The sequence below is a fragment of the Anguilla rostrata genome, chromosome 19, assembly GCF_018555375.3.
Source record: "Anguilla rostrata isolate EN2019 chromosome 19, ASM1855537v3, whole genome shotgun sequence".
Taxonomy (NCBI): Eukaryota; Metazoa; Chordata; class Actinopteri; order Anguilliformes; family Anguillidae; genus Anguilla; species Anguilla rostrata.
Window position 1 is genome coordinate 11,830,126 of NC_057951.1, and position 12,032 is coordinate 11,842,157.

General features: G+C 43.7%; 1 protein-coding gene across 2 annotated transcripts in view; it reads left to right on the top strand.

The window, feature by feature from the left end:
• Positions 1-5,194: 5,194 nt before the first annotated feature.
• Positions 5,195-12,032, top strand: part of LOC135245636 (protein Wnt-7b) — a 30,739-nt gene continuing 23,901 nt past the window's right edge. Inside the window, exon 1 of one of the 2 annotated variants that reach the window (XM_064318814.1) lies at positions 5,195-5,778. In XM_064318814.1, the coding sequence (XP_064174884.1) occupies positions 5,708-5,778 (71 nt within the window). In that variant the 5' untranslated portion in view covers positions 5,195-5,707. Of the gene's footprint in view, positions 5,779-5,814; positions 8,211-12,032 lie in introns of those variants that run through there. The other variant, XM_064318813.1, reaches the window with a different exon arrangement.

Consider the following 12,032-nt stretch of genomic DNA (forward strand, 5'->3'; position numbering starts at 1 on the left):
CCGCGTTAGCTGGAGTATGGGGTATAGAAGAGGACGCAGCGCTGGCTCAACATATCAAAGCGAGCGGCTTTGTGCGCGAGGCCCAGGAAAGGGAATCTCTCGCTGACACCACAAAGGCCACTTGTGCTTTGAGCAGGCAGCTCCGCTGCCAAACGCCGGGACTCGGCACGAACGGGAATGCTACTAACCGCTCCGGGGAGGAACCGCTCCGATGAAACGGGTAACGATACACGCAGCTCTCATGTGATGGAGAGGGTCAGGAAACCCGCCGCTGTCACACTGTTATCCAGCACAAAACAAAGGCTCAAATCGCAGGAAGTGTGACTGTTCCACAGTGGATTCCATCATGGGCTCCAGACAAGAGCCACCATATGAACATATTGAGTGAAACAAACCCTGGAATAACAGAACTAGACTTGCATTCAGCCCACACACAACTGCACACATGTGCAGTCAGGACAAACCAGGGAACTAGGGTATGGTAAAGATAACAAAGGGAAACTTCATTCAGGGGAAACGGGAAGTCCTTGGGTTCTAGTCAGTACATATTCTGTCAGTCTACAGGGGAAATCTTAAGACTGGCATCCTGAAATGACAGCCACTACTTTGCAACAACTTCACTGACGGCAGTCATGAGGAAGCACCTGCTGAGCGTCTTACACAAACCTCAGTCCTACCCGGGAAAAGCACACACCTGTGCAGTACACCCTACACCTGCTCATGAAACTATCATTCATAAACATATGAATACAAAAAAATGAACATTATAACAACATTGACTTCCGGGACACACGCACTCTCGGTCTCTCTCTCCGTCTTTCCCTCTCCTTCCCTCTCTCCCTCCCTCTCATTTATTTTCTTTCCTTTGCTCAAGCCTCTTTTTCTTCCGCAGTACAGAAGAAAGGGATTGAAAGTGCCTCAGAGAGAAAGGGAGAGCTTGTTTGTTCTGAGCTGAGGCTAAACACAGGTACTGTGCTGGGGCGTTGAGTGGGGGGGGGGGGGGGAGGCCCAAAAAACTGAACGCCAACATGCATGGCAAACGGCTCCGAGCACGGCACTTCTGACCCGCACTGCAGTCAGCTGCAAACACAGGGCTGGTCCTTCAGCAAATGAACTCTGTTAGCTTTCACATGTACACACACCACCCCACTAACTCCAGGTGGGGGAAAAAAAGTGAATGCCACTACACCTTTGAAGTACAGAATACAAAAATGAATAGCCTATTGAGTCATATGCAGGGGGCATTTATTGTTATGAGGGTCCCCAACAATCTTCTGTTATTTTTTTTTTTGAAAATACATGCCAATCAAAAAAATGTAAGAATAACAAATCGCAATGTTTTACCAAGTGCGTGCTGTGGCTAAGTCACTCAACTTGAAGGGGGTTAATCAATTCAGCTGCAAAGCCGTTCGATTTGTCCTGTCAGTTACATGTTAAATAAAAGGTACCTCATTTGTTCAGTTTTGAAGAATTTCTCAATCTTCTTGGGTTGATTTCTATTTCTCATAAGACCCAAATTTTCTTACTTGACAAAGAAAAAGAATGCTGGCCTTTACTGATAAGTCATGTGGCTGACAGTTTATAAGAAATGCACACATTCTTAGGCACCACTCACAGCCCATAAAAGCAGGCCTAGCATGTTTTATGTTGTGGTAAGATGCGTTGTTTGTTGGGAAACTAATTCACAAAAGAATACATTTAACTGGCTCAGTCATCGTTTGCTTCTTTAAGCCAACGGTATTCCATCTGTAGTCATACAAATTAAAAATTAACTGAATCTGCGGCCCATCGCTCACATGCCACACATTCCAAAAATTCACGACTCACGCACTTCAAAATGGCCGATTCTTCCCCTCTGTTTACCATCACTCATTCAATTCTTCAATATTCCTGAGAGGATGGAAAAAATTCTGTACAATATAGTACACTGACACAAGTGTAAGACTCCAGACTGAGATCCATACTACGTGGATGTGAATTTATCATCACTTAATGGCACCCATTTTGCTTATTTCACTGCATCTCGTTTTAACATCTGCCTGGTTACAAATGAAAACAGACAATTAATACATCTCTTGAAAGTATTTTTAAATGAACACTGGTTAAATAATTGGGCCTTAGTACAAGCCGCTCTGCTGAACGTTTCCCCTGTGATACCTTGGATCCGCTGCTTTTAAATAATGTGCGGCCACAGCTGGAGCAGAACCCGTCCCACATGAGAGGCGAGGGGCCTTTTGGGAGGAGGGGGGGGGGGGACATGGCCAAAGAAACCCTCATCGTAGCGTATCTGGGATTCCCGCTTAGAATCTGGGAGTGGAGCACCGCATATTCATTAAAAAATGAGAAGAGGGAACAGAAGCATAGAAAATGAACTTGCAGGAGGTCAGGCACAGGTACCCCCTACCTGCATCGCACAGAGGAGCCACCCTGTGCCGAATCGCGCCGTGCAGATGCACAGGCACCCCCCAACCCGCCCCCCTTGACTCAATTCATCACTTGCCCGTATTGTCACGTCACTCACCATGTGACTTCCATCTTGCCCTGCTTGGCAGCATTTCATCCGGGAGGCCAGACTTAGCCAGAGAAAAGTTTAACTTTTATTTATTTTATTTTATTTTTTTTAAATACTGAGAAAGAAGCTGAGCCCTTATAGTCGGAGGGGCCATCAGGGGAACCGTACCCCAAATAAGAAGCCATCCCGGTACCTGGGGCCCTGGGTACAGATGTGGCAGGCCCAGACTCTCACTCTCGGGTTTGGCTTCCTGCATTAATCCATTTTCTCTGCACAACTGCGGGCCGCTTCCAGCTGAACCAGCTCCCATACAAACATCAAACTGCTCTGGGGCTTCTCTCATTTAGTTGTCGGTCAAAACTACTTAATAATATTTTTAAAAGACAGTAAGGCATATCATCTAGCCGGTGCCAAAACGGTCCTCTTTCCCCTTTTTCTCTTTCCTGCTTCAAAAAAAAAGAAAATGAAAAGAAACAGACACAATTGCGTAACCTTTGAAGCAGTTTGTTCACCACTAAATTGCAGCCCTGGCTTTTAAGAGGAGCAGGCCGGTCAAGAAACATCAGGTTCCGCAATGAGTTTTTTTGTTTTTAAAACACAAGAAAGGGGTCTGGCTCCAGCTGCTGTTTGGCAAAACTGTTTTCTGTTGTCGGTGACCTGGTTATCTTCTCATACAAGAGACAAGATCTTTGATTGGGGGCCCATCAAATTCAAAACTTTACTCCAGCTTTCTGTGAAATAACAACCCAAATGCCATGTTTACATCAATCATCCATTTGAGCTTACAGCTGAGAGAGGCCACAGCATGAATGGACTTCTTTTTTTAATTAGTGGCTTGGTTTAAGTTTCTTTCTCCTTTTTCCCTGAGCCAAAAGCACACAAACTACCAAAATCAAATGTTCAAAAAGGACCTCTCCACATTGCGGCAGCATCATTTTTTATTTATCAGATTCAAGACGCTCTAAATCAAAAAATTCCCCGGGTCAAAAACCGTCTCAGTGTCTTTTGATTTCCACTCAAATTCAACACCATCAGTTCCCTTCACCCACGCCTGCAGTGTGGGGGGGGGAGGGGGGGGACATAGCCTCTTTCGTTGCTATGGGAACATATGATTGATATAAACACGGCATCAAGAGGCCAGTGAGTGTGCTTGCATGAACTTGCACCACATCAGAAATAACCTGGTCAGTTATCATAAGGAGGGAGTCTATAATCCACATGCACCTGGCAGGACATACAGGAAGAATCCATTGCACAAGCTGTTGGTTTATATTTTAAAGACTTTTTCAGCAATACATCTCCTCCGAGCCACAGACAATCTCATCACCTCCTAAGGGCCTTCTTCTCAATGCATTAAATGCAAAAACAGAATGGTAAGATTTTCCACACATCGCTTAAGTAAAACAGGAGCGTGCGACAGGCTCACACCCCTCTGGGACAACAGCAGGAGCCGAATAACATTGACACGCATCGACTTCGTTCTGTGTGGAGCAGGATTCATAAAGCTAGCTGTCCTTTGAACATTTAATTGAACTAAACGAGACCATTCCCGCCCAACGTCCCCCTAGAGTCTGCCGTTATAATCTCCAGAAAACAAGCTGTTATTTTGCAAGGAAAATTCTTTTAAAGGAAGATGTTATACATGGAACTCTTTATTCCATCCCCTTGGAATTTATATCAAATTTCATTCATTCTAAAGTCCATCTGGGATTTTTGATGTGCGTGTTTTGAAGCCGAGTCTTTAAATTTATAAATGAAGAGATTTGAGCAAGAACAAAAGGTTCTGTGGTTGTCTCTGGTTTTTTGCCGGTCTATAACAATGCTAATTGTACATAATATATGGTTTGTGTTTACGATGGGAATTTGTGTGACCAGTAAATGTATTTACAATGTATAAACAATTAAATGTATGTACGCACTCCACTTCTAGGTGGCAAGGTCATCATTTTGACGTTTTTGGATTACATGCACAAGTTGCTTCTACAGATAATACAATAATTCTCAAATCCGGCCACACGAGGGAGTCACGATGCGGTTTAACATCAAAGGAGCTCGCTGAATAACTAGGGAAGAAATTTGATCCCCAGGTATATTTTTCTCGTCTGTCATGAAGCCAAGTGATATTTCTGAGTGATATTTCTTGTTTGCCCACCATAATCAAGCTTATTTTGTGACAAAGACAATTAGCGGGTAAATAACATTGTACCAATGTAATGGCGGATGATCAAAGAAATGGCCTAGGAATGTTGAAACTGAACTCGTCTGAAAGATTAACAGCACTATAATGTCAAGCCCCCTTAAGATTTTACCGCGATTGCTACTGCCCACTTGTTATAGACCAGCTGTCAGTTCTACAAAGAGCACAGGTACCTGTAATTGCGTAATACCTACCCGCGTACACGTCATAGCCTATTGCAGGGTTAATGCAACATGTAAGGTTTTTTAAAAAGTCTTGTCTTACAGGTACAGTAACATGAAACACTACATTTCCCTACGAAACACCTGACCGAAATAACGCCATATTTAAGCCAGCAAAATGCATTTAGTGAATGATTCTAAATCAATGTTTCAAAGCAAATTACGCATGAAGCGCCTATGGAAGATAAAGCCAGGTTCTCCTGTTTTCAGACAAGCGCACGTGTTTACCGCAGACTGTGAGCCCGCCCCCATCGCCCTGTACATCCACGGAGATTCAAAAAGGAGGCGTGGATATGGCTTTTTGTTACCTGTGAGGCTTGTGTCGGAATACCTGCAGCTACATGGAAAGAATTTAAGATGTCGTCAAAGAATCGGGACCGCGGCACATGTCTGAGATAATGCACGGCACGTTTTCCACCACAAATAAGCAGACAGCGCAGGGGACAGTTTTACCTGAGGAACGGAGAACAAGTAAAGACATATTACTTTGCTGTACTTTGGGGGGAAAAGAGATGAGACAAAAGAAAACCTAACTGGTGATCTCATCTTACTCCGCGCCCTCCTTTCGGTTTGAATTCTAGACTCTCGGATCATCACAGTTTGTTTTCCACCTGAGAGACCATGATGGATTTGAAAGCACTTCATATTTCCCACGGTGATGATATGCAAAAAAGAAGTGACTTATGCACCTGGAATGGTTGCGGGGATTCGTACATATGAAGCAAAGCGCGGCCAGGTTGATTTCGTGAATGGCTCGTCCTCGAAGCTTTTAAGATCATGCACAATCCCTTTGGACAGTGGATTTCCTACGTGCTTTTGTGTTTTGGCATCATCTACTTAAGACTGGGGTGAGTGTTGAGGGTTCATACGCCGGAAACCCTGTCCCAACTCTTCGAAAATGTTTGAAAGAAAAAGAAAAACCAACACAGCCACGCCGGTTATCAAATACACTGGTGGCACCTTCACTACAATCCAATCTGATTCACGCTGTACTGCTGTTTATTGACTTCATATTTACATGCCGGTTGCGCGCGCGTAAATATGAAACATACCTAAAGCATATTTAACAGAAAGGCCCACGGAGCTCCGCGGCCTGTAACCTATTCTGTGTGGTGATATCCGTCAACTAGCTTTGTCGAAATGAACTTGACACCGTTCTGCCTGCGGGCGGTTTAAGACCGCATGCGCGTCTTTTATTTAAAGGTTTTTGATAAGGTTGTGCTTAAGTACTTAACGCCAAATTGTACTTTTCAATATCGATTTACGTCGATTACATACTTCCCCTCCACTCTATTCACAACCTGGCTTGCGCCGCATTATAATTCTACCTGCTGTCTGTTCCCCGTTCCAGCTCACCTCTGCATAGCCTTACTAATAGCGGTAGGCTGAGTTGTATTTCCACATTCCTTCACCTAGACAGAGTTCTTACCTGTTTTGCTACTTCATAGTGATTCTTAAATGGCTCAAGAGATTCTCTTTCTGCACAAGTATACAATGACTCTGGAAACATATAACAACAAAATGTAATAGCCAAATTACTTCCAGAAAACGAGTCTCAAAAACGGTGCTTAAAAACGGTGCTTAATATGAATACGGGCAATGGGATTAGGATATTTATAAATACTCTAATTTCGTTGAAGTCACAAGCGATTCGAGCTCATTGCAGTTATGTCCTAACTAATAAATATCAGAAGCATTACTCCTGTTTCATGAAAAGGCCCAAAACGGACGTTGGAAAGAAAATGTTAACATGATTTTATTCTCCCTCCAATTAAATTTAGTATTTGTGTTCTATAAGCTTTGGGTACTTTCATTGACATCTTCAGAATTAATTTTAATACAAAATCATCGCGCATTTTATTTGCTGTTTTGTGGATAAAACACTTTGTTGCGATAGTTTTGTAATACATAAATATATATATTGCACAGACTTTAACCACTCATCAAGATTTTGCAAAGATCTAAGTACATGCGATGAGAATGGCCATGATAAATTGAACGGATTATTTCAAAAGCATAACAATAATGTATAACGTATGCATAATACTGGTATGTGCGCATGCATTTGCCATTCTACTGCATACCATGGCGTTCAGGTGATCTGTAATTTTCCTTCCACTTGTGTATTGGTGAACTGCAAACTGTCCGTGACCCACACGCCTGTGCAGGGAATTCGAGTCTGTGTCCACTAATATTCATATCATATCATTTCTGTTTATGCCAGCGCGGTATCATGCAGGAAGGGGATCAGACCGGTGAAGCAATGCCAAATATCTCGCGTTCTGATCAAGGCTAACCAGTCTTTTCACATTTGAACAATTCATCTGCTTTATGTTTAGAGTAAATCTTTCACGATACCCCGATTACTTCCAATAGAATGGGAGTGACGAATGACGCCACATCTGGGAATTTGAAATTGGTCATTTTGAAGTCTGGAGTATTTTGACCGTCGATTTAGGTATCCAATCGTGAAAGCTACAGCAAGGGAAGTGCGCAAACTGAGGCAAACTGTTACTCGCATGAGGTACTTCATCCTATTTTCTTCGTAGGAGCCCATGCCTTGAATTTCCATTGATTTGCTTATTGCATGCAATTTGGTGGGCAAATTATTACTCTTGTACCTGTGGTATAAGTGCATGTTTGCATACAGGGAACAAAAACGCGGGACAAAAGTACTGAATTAAAAGTTACTGCTTTTCATCACTGAAGACGAAAAAAATACTGGACCGGCTTGCATGTGTTTGTTTACTTGGGAGTTTGATCCGATGAATGAGAAGTTGTCCCAGGGGGGAGCAGATCGGTGTCGCCCCATTGTCCTGTTATGTTACAGAAGTGGGCGGATTGCGGTATCTCTCTGCCCAATGGCAGCCGCGACTCTCATGAGAGAAGAGAAAGGCACTTTTCTGCCATCCAAAATCCCTTAAACCATCATCATTCCGACTCGGGAACCGCACTCTGTAACAGCCCCTACCGCCGGGAGATGACAGACTCAATCTCCGCGCCCGCAGCACGTCCACGGCCCTGGGAGCTAGGAGCTGCGTAGCACGGACACTCAACGCCCGCAGATACATCACAGCGACCCGGGGAGATCGCGCTTTTGTTTCGTGCAAGGGGACTTAAAGCGCGACGGGAATAAGGAATTACTTTTTTTTTAAAAAAACACTCAGCCAGAAAGCAGCCGTTTGTTCAATGTCATCATGATCATCTTTTCGTCGCGCAGTGTACTGCTGTCAGTTTACTACCCACAGATTTTCCTCATCCTGACCAGTGGTAGCTACCTGTAAGTGTACCCAATTAACAACTTTCTTTGATATCATGTATGTCTGTCCGTTTCATATACATTGATGGCGATGTGTCTTTAAAAGTGATAGTGTGCTTGTTCGTTCATCTTGTACAAGTGTGAAAAAGTATAGAGTATGCAGTTTGGGAGGCTTCCTGAATGTATTAATGTATGAATGGGACGCACTGCGGATTTATTTTTGGATAGTTGTAAATACAAATAGTTGTATTTACACAAATACTTGCTGTAGGCCCATTCATAGAAATACACTTGCGAGTCAACAAGCGCGATTAGTTTGCTAAAAATAAGTAATACAGGTGTTTCTGCGCGACTGTCTCTGGGACAAGAGGACAAGAAGCGTGTTGAGCCCTTAAATATTCAAATCGAGTCATTATATATTCGGTGAGTGGAATACTAATAGTAATATTCTCTCGTTGAAATAAGTAGGAATTAACAGAGTAAAAGTGGCGAACGATAAAATACACAATTCCCTGCATTGGTTGTAAAAAAAAAAAAATTGTAAAAGAACATTTCTGATGCGTCTGTGGAACAGATCAATGTAAAAAAAAAAAAGAAAAAAAGAAACATTAATTTTTCTCGATTGACCGAGAAATTCTAGAGCACCGCAATAACAGATGGACACAATTTCCAGTGGCCACGGAGCGGCAGAGACGTTCAGGACAAACGGTTAAAATCAAAAGAATTCCTTTGCGGAAGGATGGCGCTGCATTTGCACTTTTTTACGCACGCGGGAAGCTACCTGTCAGAGTTTATGAATGAGGATTATGTTTTATGCATTACATCATACACACCATATACTTACACACTGCTTCCTAGAGATTATAATTTAAAGCCACATCTGGAAAAGTGGTAAACGAAACGCTGATCTCCGGCGTGCTGAGTTTGACTGACACAAGTCTTCATAATTACGTAGTTATAAATGAATTAAAACATCCCCAAGCTACAGGAGTAGTTTTCACTTTTTATAATTATTACTGAACCATACATTAAGTGTGTGTGCTTGGACCCCAGATTTAATGCTAAAATAGATGCGGTTTATGGTTACATTTAAGAAAGTGGGCATGACTATGTTTAGCATTGGTTTGTACATTAGAAGCGACATACCATTGTTTGTTTTTATAATTTCAGCCTGCTGTGTTCAGCTTTCAGCAAAAAAAAAAAAGATACATTTTGGAGAAGGGGTAGTTTCAAACGTGCAAGGAATATTTAAAAAAATGAGGATGTGGTTGCCCTTCCTCAAACGCGCCCTTAACTTTCCATTTATGTATCCATGAATGCTTTTGCAATTTCTACTTATAACGCACTCTGGTGAGCACGAGGAGCGGGTGATAGTTAGCCGCTAACACCAAGCTTTCACTGTTAAGGATGCAGTGAGCGCTCCAACGGGGAAAGTAGATCTAGTCATGCGTTTCAGATGACTGTTCAAAGAAGATGATGTTCTCTACTCTGCAACTTAATTATGGTATCTTTGTGGTGGTGCAGCAGTAAGAACGTTAATGCATTTAAACCAGTAGCAACACAAAATGGACAGAATATCAGGGTCTTGAAGTTTGGGTGCAATTTCAATATAACCGTAAGTGTGGTCCTAAATTTGGAATTACGCGGTCGCCGGAAAAGACATATCGTCTTAAATTAACATGTCTGAGCATTAAAAAAAAAAATTCCTCGCCCATGCCTGGGCATAGACACTGACTGTGTCCTGACTGGTCACGACAACATGCCATAGCCTTCGGAACCTGTATTTACTGTAGCTTGGACAGCTGTATTTTAACATGGACAGCTTGCATTTTTGGTGGCCACCTGGTCAACTCAATTCTGTCAACAGGACAACTTAGCTCAAATGTTTTAATAATAATAATCAGTTCCTATTATTATTAGCAGGTTGCAGACATCTGCATGCTGCAAGCCTGTCCTGATATTTCCCAATATTTAAAATGAACACCACATCAAACTCCTGGATTTTGCCAGAATTTGTGCAGACTGTTTTAATGAATTAATTTTGTTTGCTGAAAATTGTGCAGTATCAGTGTATATTTGAAGGAGTGAAGAGTCCTGAAGACTTGTTTTGCTGTGTAATTTTAAATTGCTAATCACAGAAATAAAAAATAAAAACCGTCTTGTATGAAGACATGCAGCTTTGGTTCCAACGCGCACAAAAAGCATGGTCATAAAACAGTGGGCTACGATGCAGTACTTTTTACAGGCAGATTACAGGACGTATGAAAAAGGACAAATTATATCTTCAATAGCCACTATTTAAAAGGGCACTGCAGAACAGTATATTAGCTTTGCCCTGCAGCACAGTCTAGAATCTTTTCATTATGACATCACCTCAGCTTCACCTCGGGAGATGTGCACACACTGGAGTGACACGCTCCGCTGCCACCCAGAACCATATTTAAGCCCCGCAAAGCCTCAATTCACGGCCATTGTGGATCCGCCCGAGACGAGAGGCCCCAGGCCCTCCGTCCAAAGGAGAATTCCTTGCCACCAGGGATGTCTAAGTGCCCGCTGCAGCCATAACGGCTCAAGCCGAGGACCTTTTATGCCATGATCCCCCTCCAGTAGGAAGCCCCTGATTCTCCTGTGAGAGAATGGAGGAGAGAGACGACCGTGCGGCTCCACCCAGGCCTGCCTGCAGTGGAGTTCTTAGACCCAGTTTCATCCCGTGGGAATGACAACAGACACCCCTGCTGCCAAACCCCCCCCCCCCCCCCCGCCACCAGACCCCCCCCCAAAGAATCCCACTCCCCTATCCATGCAACTGGAATCACTCTTCTGCCCGGTCAACCTTTTTCAACTTTTTCCCCCCTCCTACTTCAACACTAGAATTCCCAGCCTCATTCCACTGTCCGAGTCCCAAAATGGCCGCCAGCCCCTCCATCAACCTATCCCATCGTCACCCTGAGGCAGCCCGCAGTGGCAGGATCCGAAGAGGGCGGCAAATACGGGAAGTGATGGTACACACCGCGGGAACATTTATTTTATGCGTTTAATTAACGGGGGAACAGAGTTACGGCAGGAGGGGATTTGCGGCTGTTGACTTAAGCCTGGCAGCACACATACCATCAACCCGACTACTGTGAGATCAGCTTAGTGATGGGCGCTACGCTCGCCCTCAGACAGACGGATGCTCATTTTCCACTTCCGTGGCTCCGGCTGGACTTCATACACAAGCAAAGATCTGCGCGTTTCCACAGAAAAGTTTTACATTTTGTAAATTCTGTCACTTGCTGGGACAGAATTGTGATCAATATGCGCGCCCCAGTCATAATCATGATGAGAGTCAGGCGAGTGGAAGTTTCTGGATTTCATGGCAACTTTTGCTTTCAATTGATCAACCTCACTGTTTACTTGACCTGGCATTTGGAGCTACACTACACACTCTTGATAAGGTCACAGCCAGAACTGAGCCACAATGGATACGGAAGTATTGGTAAACAACAGCCACGAGTGTGCTAAGCAGCATAGACAATAAACCTGCAAACTTTCAGTGGCCAGCCCCATTTCCAGCAGCACAGAACACTGCCGTCTGTGGCACAGCTAAACTCCTGTTGTTTTCCCTTTTTCGAGTGCACCTGTAATATGTGCACCGGTGTGCACGTCCCTATGCCTGGTGTACTCAGTGACATATCACGCCTGTATCACGCCTGACTGCAGGTTCACCTGCCACTGACAGAGGAGAAACAAAGCTTTGCCAGCCGCTGGAGGAAAGTGAAAGGGGGATGTATGGATGAATGGAGGAAACGTCTCCGTTGGATAGAGGGATGAGAGGCGGATGAGAGCTCGCATCAGTGATCA